This window comes from Schistocerca piceifrons, chromosome 4, assembly GCF_021461385.2.
Source record: "Schistocerca piceifrons isolate TAMUIC-IGC-003096 chromosome 4, iqSchPice1.1, whole genome shotgun sequence".
NCBI classification, from domain to species: Eukaryota; Metazoa; Arthropoda; class Insecta; order Orthoptera; family Acrididae; genus Schistocerca; species Schistocerca piceifrons.
Genome location: NC_060141.1, coordinates 3,923,115 through 3,944,107, shown reverse-complemented (window position 1 = coordinate 3,944,107; position 20,993 = coordinate 3,923,115). Strand labels below are relative to the sequence as shown.

Below are 20,993 nucleotides of genomic sequence, written 5' to 3'. Positions count from 1 at the left end.
ATATTCCAACATGCAGTTACCATTGTTTCATATTGAGAGTTTCACATGTTTAATTTATGTGGAAAATGCAATGTATCTATGATTGGTTCTGTGTACATCTGTAACAAACACAACTGTTAAACAGGACCGGATGACTATAGCCATTGTTTGGGAAGTGTCACATAAAAAGTACAATAAACAACGGTAATTTAACTTGTAGTGTTACCATTTCACAGTTGCAGTTTTCATTCTTTAATTAAATGACTTCATTATTCTGCTATGTATAAGAGACATTTTGCAACATATAAGAGAAATGGATTCTTAATAGATATGTGGTCGGTTTATTTTCATAACAAAGTGTGATCTCTGTGTAAGCTCTCAGTACTTGTGTTCAGTAGTCCAATGACTGCAAAAATAAACTAGAAAAGACAGTAATGAAGAGAGGGAGTAACTTAACATCTGTCACCATGACAGTGATTGTGATCTAATGCCCATCTAATTTTAAGCATTCTTCTGCAGCACCACATTTTGTGTCTGAACTTTTCAGCATCCACATTTCTCTTCCCTACAAGACTACACTGCAGACAAATAACTTCATAAAAGACTTCCAACCACTTAAATATATGTTCAGTGTTAACAAATCACGTTATTATGTTTAATTAGTGTATACAGTTGCTTGAAGTGTTGCATGTTGTTGGTAGCTGAAAATTTGCAGTCTTTAGATGTTTCTCAGATGTAGATTTTGCAGAAGAGCGCAGATATCTGTACTTTCTAGGTGCATTTGTTTTCTGTACATTATTAAGACATTATCTTTTATGCAGTCTGTGAAATTTGCTTCTACAGATGCCTGTGATAGATATCTCTGATGCATGAGTTTTGTACTTCCTGCTACCGTCAGTTGCCGATTTTTTTTTTTTTTTTTTTTTTTTTTTTTTTTTTTTTACTCCATGCCATAACATCTCAAGCATCCATCCGAGGTAACTTTAAATCAGAAGGGTAAAATGATTTACAAAATTTTAGCATACAAGGTCATGGATTAAAAACTTGTGGGTAATGATCAAGGACTTAAGGAAGTGAATGAAATTCTCTCGGGTTATCAGTTGGGTCGTGGCATCATGTGACAATATTTCAGTATGTTTCTTATCTGTCATATTCAGGTGAAGGGTGCAGTTTGTTCCTTTACAGCAGCCAGACCACAGACTCCTCTGCTGACGGCCTGATGGGTGGGCCGATTAGCAGTGTTCCAGGAGAGACATTGCTGCCGGAGGTGAGGGACCTTCAAGCCACAGTGGAAGGGAAGGGAATCTGGGGATAGTGGTGCCGACACTTTGGAGTGCAGCATTCTGACCTTATCCAGTTGTTGATGAAGGTGGTGGCCTTCTTGTCAAAACTAATGTAGGATCCTTCTTCACTTGCTCATATGCTGGATTTATTAGTAGCATCTCAATCTTCTGCCAATAGTCATCTAACAGTAACAGCCTTTGTCAGCTGCTAGGATGGACTGTCGTCGTTCTCACAGAAGGCATATATAGCCTGAGACAGCCAAAATGTTGAAGAACAGCAGCTTTGTGGCAGCAGTTATAAAGGAACCAACTGAACATGAACCTGACTTCACCTGAAGACGACAAGTAGGAAACTAGTCAAAATGTTGCGACAACACTGTGCCACGACTCAGCTAATAAACGGAGAATATTTCATCTATAACTAAAATTTGCCAAAAAAGCCTTCATTGCCACAGCATTTTAGCTTCTTGCACAGAATTCTAATGGTGACCCATGTATTTTTAAAGATTTTTAACAATTGGTGACATAATTATAAGCTAATTAGAAATCTGTTATTTAGTTTCTCAGGTTTCGTTTAAATAATATAATAACTGTAAGAGAAGCTACTAAAACAAAATAATAAGAGGTTTTTTTCATTGCTGTCATTACTTTGTGAAATATAAAAGGAGACAGCTCATGGTGGAGATTTTCTTCACCTCTGACTAAAATTATTTATTTGAACAATCCACTATTGCAAGCTAGGTAGGCACAAATGTGATGACATGCATATAAGTCAGATAATTTTTAGGTTTTGTCATGTGGTAAAGCACAGTTATGTCGACTTGATAATGGCCATATATACGAAATTGCTATAGTGGGTTGTTCAAATAAAGAATTTAGCAGTCAAAGATGACCATGAAGTAGTTTACGTGCTAATATCATTGCTTTTCTCAACAGCTCATTCCAATGTAATTAATTGTAATGACAGATGTTAACTGATGATTGTTGTTTAGTGCCTCAGTTGTGATGTATTTTGCTTGCAGGAGTTATGCCAGATGCAGAGTTAGAAACAATTCTAATAAATATTTTTGGCAGGAGAGGACATCCAGTACGTAAATACTGGAGAATGATGTACTGGATGCCAAAATTTAAAAACTTATCTCCGTGGCCACTACCAAACCCTGTACCAAATGATAATTTGGAACTTGCCAAATTAGCTATGAAAAGAATAAGCAGTGTCGACTTGCAGTCAAAAGTGGTGGTTTATCAGGTACATACGTACAGTAATGATACTATCTTTATTAGTCATGAAACTTGTAAACTTTATACACAGAAGCACTCTTGTAGTGGAATTTCCTGTGTTTGTAATTTCAGTGATTTATTATAAACTGTTGCTAACAATTACTATAATGGTGGAAGATAACGGTGTGGGAGAAGAAAGCAAGCCTATCTGTCACAGCAAAAAGTAGAAATAAACAAACAGCATTGAATAATTTCTATAACAGGTGGAGAGGTAGACAAATAAGAAAAAATGTAAAATATAGCGGCACTGTTTTATCAGCATTAGTGTCTTCCATCCCTCCCCCATCCACAACCTCATACTAAGGCTCTGATTTCTATTTGTTTTGTCATCTGGAGCCACACTGTTTCAGTATTTGCTCATAGCTCATTGTTATTTGTATTTAGTTTTAGTTGCATCTGGACCATCACATCCCATAAACACTTACTTCGAGTTTTGAAGATTGTTTCATGCAGCTACATGAACTGCATGAATCTATATACGTATTCTTAGTCATGCTTCATAGTGGACATTGAATCAGCTGGTCAGGGTAGAAAAATCACTAAGGGCCAGCAGCTTCGTAAATGCAGGCAAACTGCTGAGCTGCTTGCTCTGTTTTTAAATGCTCCGGTGTGTTTTCTGCTGCCATATGCCGTGGAAGTTGATGGTGCTTTGTGACTATGTGGGATACACTTCAGGTAGTTTCTGGATAATTTATAATATCATTTGCAACTGTTGCTGTGCACCACAATCCAGTAGGGGGTGTATAATAGCTACCTCACTTTAGAGATGAAATGTCTTACCTATTTGTCATGTCCGTCAGTGGTGGGTGGAGGGGGGAGGATGTGTGGCCTTCAAGAACTCAATAACTCTGCAAAGTGTAAGATAATCTTATTGAACATAAATGCTAAAAGTGGGCAAAAAATATTAATCTATTGCCCACGCATTTGACATAAAGTTGTGGGATGATACAGAGAAGCCTAAGGAGTTGGAAGAGATTTCATTGTACAATATATAGACTGGGAGATGCGCATATTTTGAGGGAACGAGGGTGGGGCACACATTCATGTGAGCTTATAATGAAACACAGTTTCTGAAAATAAACTTAAACATTTGGTTAGGTGGCCTGTTAATGATGGAAAGAGATCTGCTGGCAACAAACTTATCCCAACTTTTTCATTCTGTAAGTGTAGAGGTAACAACTGGTAACCACAAAGCTATTGAACATCATTGATTGCTAGTAATATAGAACAAAAAGTTGAAGGTAGAAACATATTTCTACTTAAGAAGGGAAGGAGAATGTGAACAATCTGTGACACAAAATCATAAATATTGCACACCACATGCTAGACATATTTGTGCTGTGGTAAGATAGTGAGAGATGGAAATGACCTACCATTGTTCAGTAACAGTAATAGAAAATTACTAGTAAAAATAGAGAATGATTTGAATGAAATTCAATCCTTGATGAGAAACGAGAGCTGAACAAAGTCAAAACAAGTGGAGAGACAGATGTGTGAGAAGTGCTCAGTGTTTTTGAAGGAAGATTTAACTTGATGAGTTGTCACTTTTGGTCGTACAGAGTCATTAATTGGATCAAAGGTTTGTGTCCAGATTGTCATTGAGCATAATGCTACCACAATGCAAAATGATAAAATGATGGCTGAAACACACAAATTATCTGAAATTTCTATAATTATGAAGATTGCAGCGCAGTTATTACTTTTGTCAATATCATGGATGCAAAACTTAATAGAAATATGTCAACATTGGAATAAATGAAAAGAGAAAAGAGGACGAAGAAGAAGAAGAAGAAGAAGAAGAAGAAGATAGAGGAAAAACTACTGAGTCATGCGGCGTACCTTTCAGTTCAGTGTTGGAGTGTAGAACTGACACCTCTTCTAGCAGTCATCTATTCTGTAGGTCACTGGAACATCAGTTTGTTGTAAAATCATGAAACTCATTTTGTGATGTTATGAATTTGTAGAAAAAGAATGGAGTTTATTCAAAGTGATGGGAGATTTTAATGCACAGGTAGGCAAAGACAGAAAGGGATTTGAGCAAGTATTGGGATGTTTTGGATATGGAGGCAGAAATGAAGAGGTTTTCTGCTGCCATATGCCATGGAAGTTGATGGTGCTTTGTGACTATGTGGGATACACTTCAGGTAGTTTCTGGATAATTTATAATATCATTTGCAACTGTTGCTGTGCACCACAATCCAGTAGGGGGTGTGCCAGAGGAATGCAGTGAAAATAGCAAACAGTTGGTTAAACAGCAAAGAAAAAGGCATGAGAAGAGTTTACAAAAAAACTTGAAGAAGATGTGAAGAGCAATAAGAATGATGAGAAATAAAAGGAAAGCTTCTGAAGTACCAGATCTCTGGAAAGAACATTTTAAGAAGCTGTTAAATGCTGAGGAGCAGGTACACGAGGAAACAACAAATAATGGAGAAATTGAGAGAAGTTGGGAAGCAGAATTAGGACAAATTACATGGGAAGAAATGGAAAAAGCTGTGAAGAAGATGAATGGGAGGAAAGCCCCAGGACCTGATGAAGTACAAGTGGACATGATAAGAGCAGCAGGTCCAGTGGGAATGCAGTGGCTGTATAGAGTACTATCAAGCGTGTGGAGAAATAGTACAATACCTGACGACTGGAGAACAGGAGACATTGTTCCCATCTTCAAGAAAGGCAATAAAAGACTTTGTAAAAATTACAGAGGAATAACCCTTATGAGTCATACAGCCAAGATTTTTTGAAAGAATTTTACTAAATCGAATAACTGAAAAGATAGAAAAGGAGCTGAGTGAAGAACAGCATGGGTTTAGGAAAGGAAGAAGCACGATCGACCTGATATTTTCTATCCGTCAACTGATGGAAAAAAGTTGGGAGTGTAACAAAAGGGTGATAATGGTTTTTATAGACATAGAAAAGGCATTTGACTCTGGGAAGAAATGAAGAAGATACATATAGAAGATGGATACATTAATGTAATAAAGACAATGTACAGAGGACACAATTGTAGAATTAGAACACCATTGGGGAACTCTGAATACTTCGAAATAAGACAAGGACTTAAGCAAGGAAGTATTCTATCCCCTGCACTTTTTAATGTTGTGATGGAGGGAATGAATAAGGCAGTTAAAGATACAGTAAAAGAAAAAGACAAAAAGATAATTTTTGCAGATGACATGGTAATATGGGGTGATAAAGAGGTAGATGTACAGTTACAGCTTGATGTGTGGAAGGAAATAATGAAAAGGTATGGATTAAAAATAATTAAAGATAAGAGTGAAGGAATGGTATTTGGAAGAGAGAAAGGGATCAACGGAAATATTACCTTGAATGGAGAACCCCTCAAAGTGGTAGAAAGTTTCACTTATTTAGGGAGTGAAATATCTTGGGATGGAAGAATAACTAACGAAATTAATAGGAGGTTACAGAAGGGAGGCAATTTCTACCAAACAATAAAACACCTGATTTGAAAGAAGGAAGTTTCAGAAAAAGCAAAACTCCTTATGTATAAGAATTATTACTTCCCTATTGTCACCTATGGTGGAGAAACATGGACAATAGCAGAAAAGGACTGGAGCAGACTGCAAGCAGGGGAAATGAAATTTCTCAGAGCAGTTAAGGGAAAAACAAGAATGGACAGAGTAAGGAATGTAGAGATTAGAAAGGGCCTTAAACAAGAAAGTATGAGAGAAGAAATTGAAAGAAAGAGATTAAGATGGTATGGGCATGTTAAGAGGATGCATGGGGAGACTCTCCCCAAAATTATGGAAAAACTAAAGTTGGATGGGAAAAGACCTAGAGGGTGCCCAAGAACATGGTGGAAAATGGGAGTGAGAATATCTGTAGAAAGGACAGGTGTGACCTGGCAGCAAGTGGAGGAAGAAAAGTGGTGGGAGGACCGAGCCAAATGGAGAGGACTCGTCAGCACCCAGACCCAGCAGTAGCTGGAGCAGGATTTGGATATAGATAGATAGATGAATTTTTTGGAGACCAATGGAAACAAACACAGATTCTTTAAATACCAGTGAATGATGTTTGGCCCACTATGTTCATTCATAGGGTTGCAGACAGCAGAGCCCACAGTTGGGCAGTGCTTCTTGACTTCTAGACAGCTTTCAGCTCACTTCCACATATACAAAATATCTGAGACAGATGGAATTGGACCAAAGATTTCCAACTAAAAGAATCTATAAGTTATTTATAATGTGAAGACATCATCACAATTTAAAGTGACATCCAGTGTCCCTCAAAGAAATTTGATGGGACTGTCATTATTAAAGATACATTCAAACAAAATGACAGACAATGATTTTAGCTGTCTTCGGCATGCTGATAGATGATGCACTGGTATGAAGGGAAGTCACTTTATTAGAAAATAATTATGAAATGCAGGTACACTTGCAGAGCAACATCACTTGGTGAAAATACTGGCAGCTTACCTTCAACATGAATAAATGTAATGTATGTGTAAACTGACAAAAAGGTGATAACATAAACCTAAATCTAATACATGTGAGAGTTAAAGATACATATGGGAAAAAAGTAAAAACTATTTCTTCATTCTCATCAAGAAGTTCTCTTGCCATCATTTCATTGGTTGACCTAGTGATCTTGTACCATTGGGATGGTAGTGTAGTATAGTTTGGGATCTTCTGTGAGGTCATGTATTGTAGAAGTTTTTGCCAGTTGTTTTGGTAGTGCTGTATATAATGTGTGATAAGTTCCATTTTAAGTTTCTTCAATGCGTCTTTATTCACAGACTGTTAGTATTTTCTGCATAATTTGTCTTTGGTGTCCAGGCTTCATAGCTGTAGCATAGCACACATCTTGCTAGGGCCTTATAAAGGCATATTTTGGTGTGCTTCTGAACTACAGAAGTTTTTATTACATTATTAATGAATCTCATTGTTTTTTGTATATTTGATGGCTTTCTCAGCCAAGTCTGCTTCTTCAAGAAAGGATAGTTTACAACTTAAACTGCTGAATGGGTTCACTCTTTCTATAATTTTATTTTTCAAACACATATCACTTTGTCCTGGGTATTTTCCACATATGGCCATACTTTTTATTTTTTAGTTGTTGACGTCTGTGCTGTATTTCTCAGATATAACCTGTAAATTGTATACAGAACATCTGCAGAAGGCAGAGCATAAAGTTTAGTGTTTCCTTTGATTTGAACGAAACCATGTGGCACATGTCTCCACTTAATAAAAACAAGAGTGGTGAGAGGCCACATCCCTTTACATTCCAGCTAGGATTCTGCCCTACTCTAATAATTTGCTCTTCTGTTCCATAGGTATTATCCTTGGTGAGATCTGAATAAATACACTGCATAACAGGGAAACTGCTGCTTTAAAAATGATGGTGTTCCACTTACACTGTTCCATTGCTGTATGTCTGCCATTACACTTTGAATACATAAAGGTTGGAAAAATAACAAGAAGTCTGTCTTGGGCTTTCTAGTGTTGGAAAAGTAAGCTTTGTGTTTACACATCTAATTTCTGGAAATTGGTTTCTGACTAACTAAAAAACATTGATGTTATTGTATTATCCTTCACCCTCGCTACCCCTGTACTTTTGCAGTAGCATCTTCAGATGTGTTCTGAGCTGCAAGTACATCTGTTATCATTATGGTGTCATTATCTTGAACTTTATGGATTCTGTCATGAAGAAGATTTTTGGTGTCTACGTTGTTGGTACATCTGTGGAAAGCCACAATTCAGTTAGAGATATCAAGACCTACTTTATTTAGTTTTATGGCAGCATACAGAGTTCCTGGGGAAAAAAAACTTTTTCTAGTAAACACAGTAGCAGAAGAAACATTAACTTATTAATGTAGATTGGGAGACTTTCTCATTTCAAGTCATCTGTCTTTTGGACTGGTTTGATGTTGTCCTATCCTGTGCTGATATTTTAATATTTGCAGAACTACCAAACCCAACACCCTGTGTATTGTGTTTTACACACTCAGGTATCTTATCTAACCTCCCCCTCCACTGCTGTTGCTCCTTCCAATGGAAGGTTAACTATTCTTGGTGGCCTTAGCAGTAGCTCTTCCTCAGATTTCTTGTGGACCACATAGTATTTCTTATATAATGCAGTGCAGTGCTCCAAGCATACACTTTCAGAGACTTCTTCCTCGTTTTCATATCAGTATCTGAAACTTTTTTTGCTGAAGAATGCGTTCTTCGTCTCTGTAAATCTGCTTCTCGCATTCTGTCTTACCTCTGTAGGATGACCACTGTTACAACAGTGACTATTATATTCAGTGTGTGCATAGAGAAAATAGTGTAAGTAAACTCACTGTTTCAAGAAAGCATATTAAAACCATTGCGGAGCTTTTATTGTATAAACTCTTGTAAAGTCGGAGACTGCTAAGAAGAGACATACATGCTGCAAATTTTAATCTTGCACTACTGACCAATGCAAACATTTACTGTGTCCCGTAACACAAAATATCTGTGTGTTGAGAACATAACATTCTTTAATGTTTTGGATAGTTGTATCATGGTTTTCAAGGGGGCATTTGCTCTAGTTAGAATGTTTGTGACATGATTTTTGATATTATACCTAGTAGATGATTGAAATTTTGAAGGTACCTATGGTCATCTCATTATAAATGTGAAAGATTATTGGATCAGCATGAGGGTGAAATAAGACCTGTCTGGTCTACATAACTGTCATGTCTGGAAATACAGGTTGTTTGAAAAAGACTCATCCAGTTTCACAAGCCTATGTCTTCTACATGAATGAAGATAAAATCTTGGGGGTGGATTTTAACTTACTCATAGGATAGTTAGTTTTTATTTTCATTTTTTTTAAATAACCATCTCATTTTTAGAAGTGAATTTATTTTACAAACATTCACATACAGTGTTGGGGTACTTTTTACATTTATATTTAGGATCAGAGTTTTCATTTACCACTCACAAATGCTCCACCAGATGTGTCACAAACATCCAGACAATAATCAGACTTGTCTCGTATTTTTGTGTTGATGTCTGCATTTACCCCTGTCACTGTGTGGTGGTGGAGTTCACCCAAAGTTCTCGAGTCAGGAGGCACGCAAGTGAAACGGTTCAAAAACTACACAAAATCACATACTGTGAGATCATGTGACCTCTGTGGCCAGTGGTGCAGTGGAAGAACCGTATGGCCTGTACAGTATAGACTACACTATTGACAAGTCATGCCAGGCAATTGCAAGTGCATTGCACCTGTTGCAACAGAGAATACAAGTCTTATGTTGCTCTATTATCACCAACATGGCAGCAAGTAGCAGATTGAGCTACCTGCCTCAGGGAGACCCCTGCTGGCAAAAACATAAGCTGAAAAGTTGCAACTGGCACCAAGGTAGACCTTTAGTTCTGATGTGCAAGTACAAATTTTCCTCAAGTTTATATCTTCATTCATTTAGGGGATACAGTTTCCTGAAACTAGATGAATCTTTTTGAAGCACTATGTAATATTAAACCATTACAGCTGCAACTGGAAAAGAATCAAGGTTCCACTGCACTTCTTTGGTATCACATGCAATTAGAACACTGTCCTTGTGGGAAATGTATAAAATCCCATTGAGTGCTATTAAGGACTTAAGGCCTTTGACCCCCAGGACGTTTGAATCTGTTTGTGATGCCAAAAGTTGCCCTGTTCCACAAGGAAAGTGTGTTAATATCACTTTTGTAAGTTCACAGTCAATTAGTTGATGCAAGAAACATCTTTGCACTGTAATCACAATGATTTATTTTACCATGAACACTGTCCCTTGTACTATTAACATGCTTACATAGTTTCAGAATCAAGAAATTCATGTAATTTATGTGAATAGTTCCTCAAGAAGAGAAATTTCTTAACATCGAGTGTAGATTTAAGTGTCAGGAAGTCTTTTGTGAAAGTATTTGTATAGAGTGCAGCCATGTATGGAAGGGAAACATGGATAATAAATAGATTAGACAAGAAAAGAATAGAAGCTTTCGAAGTGTGGTGCACGCAAGAATGCTGAAGATTAGATGGGTAGATCATGTAACTAATGCGGAGGTACTCAACAGAATTGGGCAGAAGAGGAATTTGTGGCACATCTGGACTAGAAGAAGGGATCGGTTGGTAGGACACGTTCTGAGGCATCAAGGGATCACCAATTTAGTATTGGAGGGAGACCACAACAATGACAGTTGACATTTGCTTCATATAAGTAGGTGACAGTGAAGTTCTTTTTTTACAAGATCAGAACTTCTTTGAACCATAGACTGTGTTGTTAAAAGCTTATGCAGAGATTATTTTTAACCCTCAATCAGTTACAGCTGTTCACACCAATGCAAGTTGGCGTTCTCTGTCCATTACTTTTGACAGTTGACAGCGATGGTACCTTCGCTGTAGCAGCTCCTTGTCTCCCACTTTGTTTTGTTACAAGCTGGTTTCAGGATGACTGCTCTGTCCGCTAGAGGTCTACTAATTGTTCATTTTGTTAGACAATATCCATTATCATTTCTTTTCAGTAGTACATTTAGTTTTAATTACACCACACAGGAGATAATACAGCAATAGTTTAGCATGTAACATGCATTTATTTTCTCTTTAAAGAGTTTCAATACTTTTACATTCGAATTGCAAGCTGATACACTGCACCTGGCTGCATTATTTCAGAGACCTTATCATATTTTAGGTGAGGTATGGTTGATCATGGCAGGCAGCAGTAACATATGTAATATCCTTGATCCAGAACGTTTTGGAGAAATCAAAACATGCTGCTTGAAGAGGGTAACAATGAAAAGGAAGATATTTTGAAGGACACCACCACTATTATGAGACCCTGTGAACCTGGTACTGTCAATCAGTTCACAATATAACTACAGGTAACTGGTTGACCAGTATTGGATTTTTGAAGAAATTACCTTTCATTTTTAGGGTTGATAAGAAAAAGAGCTAGTAAAGGAAAAGCTGTCAACATTTCACTTTTCAGTTTGAAAACTGGCTGTACGTTGGTATCGCAGTGGAGGAACATTTATTTTCCTGCACAGAGGTAGTGCATATCTTGACATTAAACATGCGTGGTGTTAGTTAACAGATGCTGGCATAGAAGATAAGTAGAAGCATTTATCACATTTTAAAATAGAGTGAAAGATGGTGTAGGCAATGCTGACAAGTTGCATGCTTCTTATAATGTACCGAGAACTGTGCTCATTACCCATGGTCATACATTTTGATATGGTCAATACGATCACAATCAATACAGATATAATCTACTAAAAGGAGTATTACAAAAAGAAGAAAATTCTGAAATGATTACATGAAACATTAGCTCTGTACCATTGGGATGACAGATGCTTAGTTATCCCAGGACATTCAATAGACACAAAAATGTTATGAAGCAAAATACAGTGTAGAAGAAAGTAGAAATAATGGAAATGAAAGTCACAGCAAAAGAAGAAATGACGTGTTTGCATCTTGAAGAATGTATCAAAAGCTTCTTTTTTTTTTTTTTACACACACACACATTATAAATCTTAGCTCTTACTGAAAGAAAAGCTCACAGTTGTTCCCCCTAAATAACTGGACTGTGGAACAGGGGACTTTTCCTCATCTTGCTTCACACTAGTGATCTGTAGTGTCTGTAAATATTTCTGCTTAGTTTTGTAGTAAATTGTTTTTATTGATGAGACAGCTGATAAATGACATTTCTGCTATTTTTCCTGTGCTGGTTTTTTCTGTTATTTTATTGTCTTCTACTGATTCTTGCATTGATTCAGTGATGGAAGAAGCATTATTAATTTGGCTTATTCCATGTTAAGAGGCTACCAGTTGTTTTCAAATCTTACTGGAAGGCAACTAAGAATGAATGCTTAAGTAATAGTTCAAAACAAATTCTAAAAGTAAAAAATAAGTTCTTTGTTAATTTTTATTGACCCTGTCTCAACTTTTTGTATCTCCATCCTTTTGACTGGAGGTCTTTGGGACCACAGCCACTGACTATTGTAAGAAAATGAAACACCTACAGCTGTCCTTCTGTTCTTATTTATTATACAGGGCGTTTCAAAAAGAAAGAGCAGATTTCAAACATTTATTTCTCAAAAACTACAAATGATAGAAACACAATTCAAACGTTTCTTGTCAGAGAAAGGTTCAAAGTTTTTCAATGGTCTGCGCAGAAGTTCCATGCAAATCCGCAGTGGCGCTGGCGTTTGTTTGTAGGAAAATGGCGACGACACCACAGGAACGATCATTTTGTGTGCTGCAATTTGCAAAGTTAGAGTCCATTGTTGGTGTGCAACGTGCATTCCGCCGTCAATTCAACAAACAGCCGCCTCGTCATAAGCAAATTTATGAGTGGCATCACAGATTCGTAGAAGATGGTTGCATCTGCAAGCGAAAAAGCACGGGTCGTCCACGCACATCGGATGAAAATGTCGAGCGTGTCCGTGCAGCTTACGAAAGGAGCCCTAGAAAATCCACGGCACGGGCAAGTCACGAACTAAACATGTCTAAAACAACGGTATGGCGCGTTCTGAGTAACCGTCTGCACATGAAGCCGTACAAACTGCAGTTATTGCAAGCATTGCATCCTGACGACCACAACAAAAGGTTCGAATTTTCAACTGCAATTCTACAGGACATGGAAGAGGACAATTTTGCCGAACGATTAATTTTTTCAGATGAATCAACGTTTCACATTTCTGGTAAAGTTAATCGGCATAACGTACGAATTTGGGCGAGTGAAACTCCGAGGGACGTTATTCAACATGAAAGAGACTCACCAAAGGTTAACGTCTTTTGTGCAATTTCGGTAAACAAAGTTTATGGACCTTTCTTTTTCATGGAGAAAACTATCACAGGAACCATTTACCTGGACATGTTAGAAAACTGGCTATTTCCTCAACTTCAGGAAGATTCAAATCACTTCATCTTCATGCAAGATGGCGCCCCACCACACTTCTCTGAACCTGTACGACGGTACCTAAATAACACCATTCCAGGACGGTGGATTGGAAGAGCAGGAGCACAAGATCAATGTCATCGTCTGTGGCCTCCCAGGTCACCAGACCTTACTCCCTGCGATTTTTATTTGTGGGGGTACATAAAGGACTGTGTTTATGTCCCACCTATGCCCGCTACTCTTCAAGAGGTACGACATCGAATTGTTGCGGCCGTGAATTCGGTAACTAAAGACCAGTTGCGTCGTGTGTGGCAAGAAATGAGATACCGGTTTGATATTTGTCGTGTAACAAATGGTGCTCATATTGAGGTACAGTTTTGATATTTGTTGTGTAACATTTGGTACTCATATTGAGTGAAGGACCGTTGGAATTGTGTTTCTATCATTTGTAGTTTTTGAGAAATAAATGTTTGAAATCTGCTCTTTCTTTTTGAAACGCCCTGTATAGCTACCAGTTCCAGTGTTTCAGTGCACTTTTTTCAGGGCTTAGTTGACGCTGAAGGGGTTATCACGATCCATATAGACACTGCATCAGTGGCCAACATAACTGGTTTATGCAGTCTATCTGTAAGTGTGATGTTGGCACCCTTTGAATGTTAATCCAGTCAGTTGGCAGTTTGGCTGGAATGCTCACATCACAGGTACAGGTAGTCTGCGTAAACCAGTTACGTTGGCCCACTGATGCAGCATGTATACGAACTGTAATAACCCCTTCAGCATCAACTAAGGCCTGAAGATGGCATATTGAAGCACCAGAACTGGTAGCTACACAATAAATAAGAATATAAGGGCAACTGTAGGCGTTTCATTTTCTTACAACTGTCGCAACTTGTTTGAAACATCAGTGATAATGGAATGTTAGACAGGGTGATTACAATTAAAGCTAAACTTTCAAAATGCTGTAGGAATAACATCACTCGTTAGAATGACTTCCAATTACAACGGAATGTCATCGGAGGAGGAGGAAAATCGTATGGCAGAAGGAAAAAAAAAAATAATAGTGTGAAAATTGATCAATAGATGGCACTGTATGTGTCAGAATACGTAAATGAAAACACCTGTCATTCACACGACCCACTTAAGTTGGTATAAACACGCCAGGTACACGGCTTTTCCTCCTTTTGCATCTGTGACGTTCGCTCTGCTTGTAAAGCTGTGTTACGAGAATGGTGACTGTGCACACGTCACTCTGCAGAAGTTCCAGACACTGAAGGGTTTTGGTCCAATGACTGCTAAGGGTCTGGAGAAAGTGATTCGGAAATTCGAAAAGATGGGTTCTTTTGGTGTGCAACCTGGTAGAGGAAGGAAACAAATTGAAGCAGTGGCCACAGCAATGCTGGAGGAGACGAGTGGTGGTGTACAAACGTGTGGTGCATGGAGAATTGCCCGATCATTGGACATACTTGTGAGCACAGTGTGTAAGCTCCTACAAAACATCCTTCTTTGCCATCCATTCAAATTTACCCTTGTGAATGAGTTGCTTCCTGTTGACCTGCCAGCAAGAGAGGCCTTTGCTTTAGAATTTCTTGCTCCCATGGAAGTGGACAGTGATTGGCTGTGGGAGATTTTGTGGACAGACGAAGCCCACTTCCATCTGACAGGATATGTCAATATACAGAACTGTCGAATATGGGCTGTGGAAAATCCACACACAAATCAACCAGTACCACTTCATCCAGAAAAAGTCACTGTGTGGTGCAGGTTTACGGCATCCTTTATCATAGGGCCATATTTTTTCGAAGAGACAGTTGCTTCCAGTCCTGTTACTTTTACCATCACTGGTAAGCACTGTGGGTGTCTTACACAATCAAGTCATTCCAGCTCTCCAACAGCATGGATGTGTAGATGGGATCATTTTAATACAAGATGGCGCACCGCTGCACATTGCAAATCCAGTTAAGCAGCTGCTGAACTGCTGATTCAGAAATGCTAGAATTATCAGCCGCCGCTTCCCTACAGCCTGGCCGTCGTGATCACCTGATCTTAATCCTTGTGACTTCTGGCTGTGTGGCTCTCTGAAAGATGTTGTGCTCAGTGTTCCGATTACAAACTTAGCTGCACTGAAGGCACACATTGCGCTACACGTTCTGAATGTGACCCCGGAAACACTTTGATCAGTTGTGGAACATGCTGTTTCTCGATTTCAACTTTTTGCAGAAAATGGTGGACAGCATATTGAATATGTTTTGCACCAGTGATATCGAAATTAGTTATCCAATTTGAATTTGATTGGTGCTTTTTATGCAGTTTTTGGTCTCAGGACAATTAAAAGCGGATGTTATTGATACTTCTTATGCAGTTTTTGGTCTCGGGACAATTAAAAACCGATTTTTCCTGTGTGATGTGATATGACCTTGCCGTGGTGAATGGGCTTATGTAACTAACAGTATCACACCTGTACGCCCATCCACACTGAGTAGTACAGTTTGTTTAATGTCAAACCTATGCCTTGGGCACTGTTGTATGATTCATTTCTCATTTGTAATCGACCATTATTAAATTATGATTCTTGCAGCGCCATCCATTGCTACATTTTGTAACTATTTATTTTTCTTCTGCTATATGTTTCCTCCTTCTCTGATAATATTCTGTTGCAATTTGACGTCATTCTGACCAGTGGTGTTATTTCTACAGGGGTTGGAAAGTTTAACTTTAATTATAATCACCCTGTACATTATTCATAAATATTTTTCTGAGTACAGAACGCAACTGCACAATTACACCAAAGAAAGACATACAGTACCTTGAAGAGTGTCTGTAAACTTTCATCAGAAGCCCTAAAAATTCTTAGATACAGTGGAAGCCATGAGCTGCTGTAGGTAGTGACTTTCATGCAGATTTTGTGCAGTGGCTAGAGGAAGGCAGCTTATCATATAAATTAATATTTATCGAGAAAGATATGGTTGATGTGGGTGGAACAACCAAAAGAAGGGATAAAAGTATTGTGACACTAATTGCTAATAGCCACTGCAGTATGTTTTGATATGTATGTCGAAAATTAACATACCATCACCTAACAAAGTGCAGCCACATTGAACCCTCATAAAATTTGTGTAATACTCAAATTGTACAATTATCTTATATTTACATCTAAATTTTAAGATTCATTTAAAATCTGATTTTAGAATGGCACTAAACATGGGACCACTGTCAGTGAGAGGATTCTTGAGGGGGCGGGGGGAGGGGGGGGGGGGGGGGACTGAAACCAGTCATAGTTTTTGAAAAGGTTTTGTATTGTACCATTTGTAATTTTCTTTTTTGAGATGCTAATTTGAGCAGTTATAGAGTATTGGCCCAGCATTTGGAGTCTTTATCAAGTAAGCAAGATAGCAGAAATTGAATGAATACAGAGAGAGAGACTGTAGGACTGTAACAGGTTGGTACACTCCATATGAAAGGTAACAGACACTTGGGGACAGAGCGTTGAGTAACATTATGCTGAGTGCACTATCCAAAAATTACCTGGAGCAATTAAACAGAGAACCGACTCATGGAGATAACATCTTGGACCTACTGATAACAAACAGACCCAAACTTTTCGACTCTGTAAGCGCAGCACAGGGAATCAGTGATCATAAGGCCGTTGCAGCATCCCTGAATATAGAAAGTAAATAGGAATATAAAAAAATGTAGGAAGGTTTATCTGTTTAGCAAGAGTAATAGGAGGCAGATTTCAGACTACCTAACAGATCAAAAGAAAATTTGTGTTCCGACACTCTCAATGCAGAGTGTTTATGGAAAGAGTTCAAGGCAATCGTAAAATGCGTTTTAGACAGGTACATGCTGAGTAAAACTGTAAGGAAGGGAAAAACCCACCGTGGTTCAATAACAAAGTTAGGAAACTACTGCCAAAGCAAAGAGAGCTTCGCTGCAAATTTAAATGCAGCCAAAACCTCTCAGACAAACAGAAGCTAAACGATGTCAAAGTTAGCGTAAGGAGGGCTATGCGTGAAGTGTTCAGTGAATTCGATAGTAAAATTCTATGTACCAACTTGACAGAAAATCTAGGAAGTTCTGGTCTTATGTTAAATCAGTAAGTGGATCGAAACAGCATATCCAGACACTCTGGGATGATAATGGCATTGAAACAGAGGATGACACGCGTAAAGCTGAAATACTAAACACCTTTTTCCAAAGCTGTTTCACAGAGGAAGACCGCACTGCAGTTCCTTCTCTAAATCCTCACACAAACTACAAATGGCTGACATCGAAATAAGTGCCCAAGGAATAGAAAAGCTACTGGAATCACTCAACAGAGGAAAGTCCACTGGACCTGACGGGATACCAATTCGATTCTACACAGAGTACGCAAAAGAATTTGCCCCCCTTCTAACAGCTGTGTAGCGCAAGTCTCTAGAGGAACGGAAGGTTCCAAATGATTGGAAAAGAGCACAGGTAGTTCCAGTTTTCAAGAAAGGTCATCGAGCAGATGCGCAAAACTATAGACCTATATCTCTGACATCGATCTGTTGTAGAATTTTAGAACATTTTTTATGCTCGCGTATCATGTCATTTCTGGAAACCCAGAATCTACTCTGTAGGAATCAACATGGATTCTGGAAACAGCGATCGTGTGAGACCCAACTCGCTTTATTTGTTCATGACACCCAGAAAATATTAGATACAGGCTCCCAGGTAGATGCTATTTTCCTTGACTTCCAGAAGGCGTTCGATACAGTTCTGCACTGTCACCTGATAAACAAAGTAAGAGCCTACGGAATATCAGACCAGCAGTGTGGCTGGATTGAAGAGTTTTTAGCAAACAGAACACAGCATGTTGTTCTCAATGGAGAGACATCTACAGACGTTAAAGTAACCTCTGGCATGCCACAGGGGAGTGTTATTGGACCATTGCTTTTCACAATATATATAAATGACCTAGTAGATAGCGTCGGAAGTTCCATGCGGCTTTTCGCGGATGATGCTGTAGCATACAGAGAAGTTGCAGCATTAGAAAATTGCAGCGAAATGCAGGAAGATTTGCAGTGGATAGGCACTTGGTGCAGGGAGTGGCAAGTGACCCTTAACATAGACAAATGTAATGTATTGCGAATACATAGGAAGAAGGATCCTTTATTGTATGATTATATGATAGCGGAACAAACGCTGTTAGCAGTTACTTCTGTAAAATATCTAGGAGTATGCTTACTGAACGATTTGAAGTGGAATGATCATATAAAATTAATTGTTGGTAAGGCGGGTGCCAGGTTGAGATTCATTGGGAGAGTCCTTAGAATATATAGTCCATCAACATAGGAGGTGGCTTACAAAACACTTGTTCGACCTATACTTGAGTATTGCTCATCAGTGTGGGATCCGTACCAGATCGGGTTGACGGAGGAGATAGAGAAGATCCAAAGAAGAGCGGCGCGTTTCGTCACAGGGTTATTTGGTAAGCATGATAGCATTACGGAGATGTTTAGCAAACTCAAGAGAGATTAGAGCGTGCACGGAGGCTTTCCGGCAGTCGTTCTTCCCGCGAACCATACGTGACTGGAACAGGAAATGGAGGTAATGCAGTGGCACATAAAGTGCCCTCTGCCACACACTGTTGGGTGGCTTGTGGAGTACAAATGTAGATGTAGATAGATGTAGATGGGGAACTTAAATGGGAACCTTTGGAAGAAGGCAGTGTTCTCACAAAATCCACTGAGAAAATTCAGAGCCCCTGTATGTTCCTGCTGCAACCATTGTATTGCATAGGGACTAGACTGAATTGAGAGATTAGTGTGTGTGTGTGTGTGTGTGTGTGTGTGTGTGTGTGTACTCCTGTACACACACACACACACACACACACACACACACACACACACACACATTCTTCTCCTACTCAATATGTAAGTGTGGTTCCAAGTACACACTATCATGCACTGTAAAGCACCTTACGAAGTACATATGCAGATGTACACTTGCTTATAATATTTTCTGTCTCCAATATGTTTCTTATGATATTGCTTATCCATCATAGAACAGGTGCACTTGTCCTCAGGAATTTGGATGAAGAATAAGATGTTGAACAACTTGATATAACAGATCAAGATTGCAGATAGCAGACGATTTCAGAGGAAAATGATGCAGAAAAAATTGTACTTGGAAATTTTAATGAAGCATTGTCATTGTAAAACATTTTCTTATGACTTTAAGCCAGAGATAGACATGACTCATCAGTAGACTTATTATTTTACACTGAGTCTTCACATTCTAGGGAGATGTTCCTTTTTTTAAAAAAAATTTTTCCTGTGTAGCTCTATGCAGTTGTCGAAGTTCTGGAAGAGATTAGGGTTTATCAAGAGGTTGCACAAATCTGTATTACCTGATCCAGTTTTCCTTGTATTCGTAGAATATGTACTAACCAATAAAAACTGGGAAAGTGCAACAAGGACTCACACTCCGAGGGTTCCGAACAAATTTAATTGTATATGTAGACAGTTTGTCCACCCTGGGAACCAACAGTTTTGACAGTTGTTCCCTATTATCAACATTAATACTGGCAAGATACCAGTCCTTAGAATGTGATGACTTTCTGTCTGCCTCCATAGCTGAGTGGGCAGCACAACAGAATACCAGGCGAGGGGCCTGGATTAAATTCCTAGGTGGGTCATTTTCTCCTCAGGGTCTGGGTGACCATCATTATTATTTCATCCTCACTGACACACAAGTCGCCGAAGTGGCAGCAACTAAAAAGACTTGCAACAGGCGACTGGTCTACCGAACAGGAGGCCCTAGCTACATGCACATTTCATTTCAAAGGCTTTCAGCGATGTTTGAATTTTAATTTCGAAGCCTGAAAAATGAATAAAAAACAAATATTTTTGTGAGATGTAATTACTAATTAACAATTTTCTGATTTTTTTCCCCCCCTTTACTTGTTCTGTGAAACCTTGGTTCTTGCCAAATTTCATGATTCTAGGCGAATGGGAGGTGCCGTGTAGGTTTTAATGAGCGAGTTTGTGAGTATCAAAGTATGTGACATAATGGGCCATTTCTTTTGATTGCATGGCTTAGAAGCTTCAATTTCTTATACTGTCAAGGGACCATAGACCTAAGTGTGTGACATAAATTTCAACTTCATATGTCTACTGATTCCTGAGAAAAGGGTTTTTAATGGTTGGACAGACAGATGCCTGGACAGAAGGATGAAAGGATGGCGGTTCAATTTTTACTGATTGAGGCATGTAACTCTAAAAATCACTCAGTTCTTACATGAATTTACCCCTTCCTGTGGCAATATTGGAGACCAGCCGTATTTGACAAATACTGAGTCACATGGCAGTTAAATGGGAATTAACTGGAACAACAAATGGTCAATTATGGAATACAGTATAGCATAGCCTACTCCAACTGTACTTTCAGTCTCCTCTTCATTGAGAAACTGGATGTGTAAATGGAAGAATGTGTGGCTATATGTTGTAAATAATGAATTAAGGAAATGACACACTTCCTATACTTTAAGATATATTTTAATCCCTAAATCATACTGTCTAAATGAGTTGTTTGCACCAGTACACTTAAGGTCTAATGGTCAG

At 38.6% G+C, this 20,993-nt stretch overlaps 1 protein-coding gene across 1 annotated transcript in view; it reads left to right on the top strand.

Annotated features, from left to right (window-relative positions):
- The window catches only part of LOC124794875 (evolutionarily conserved signaling intermediate in Toll pathway, mitochondrial), a 110,963-nt gene that overhangs the window by 73,300 nt on the left and 16,670 nt on the right, over nt 1-20,993 (top strand). Inside the window, exon 2 of the mRNA XM_047258557.1 lies at nt 2,285-2,511. Within this exon, the coding sequence (XP_047114513.1) occupies nt 2,285-2,511 (227 nt within the window). The remainder of the gene's footprint in view (nt 1-2,284; nt 2,512-20,993) is intronic.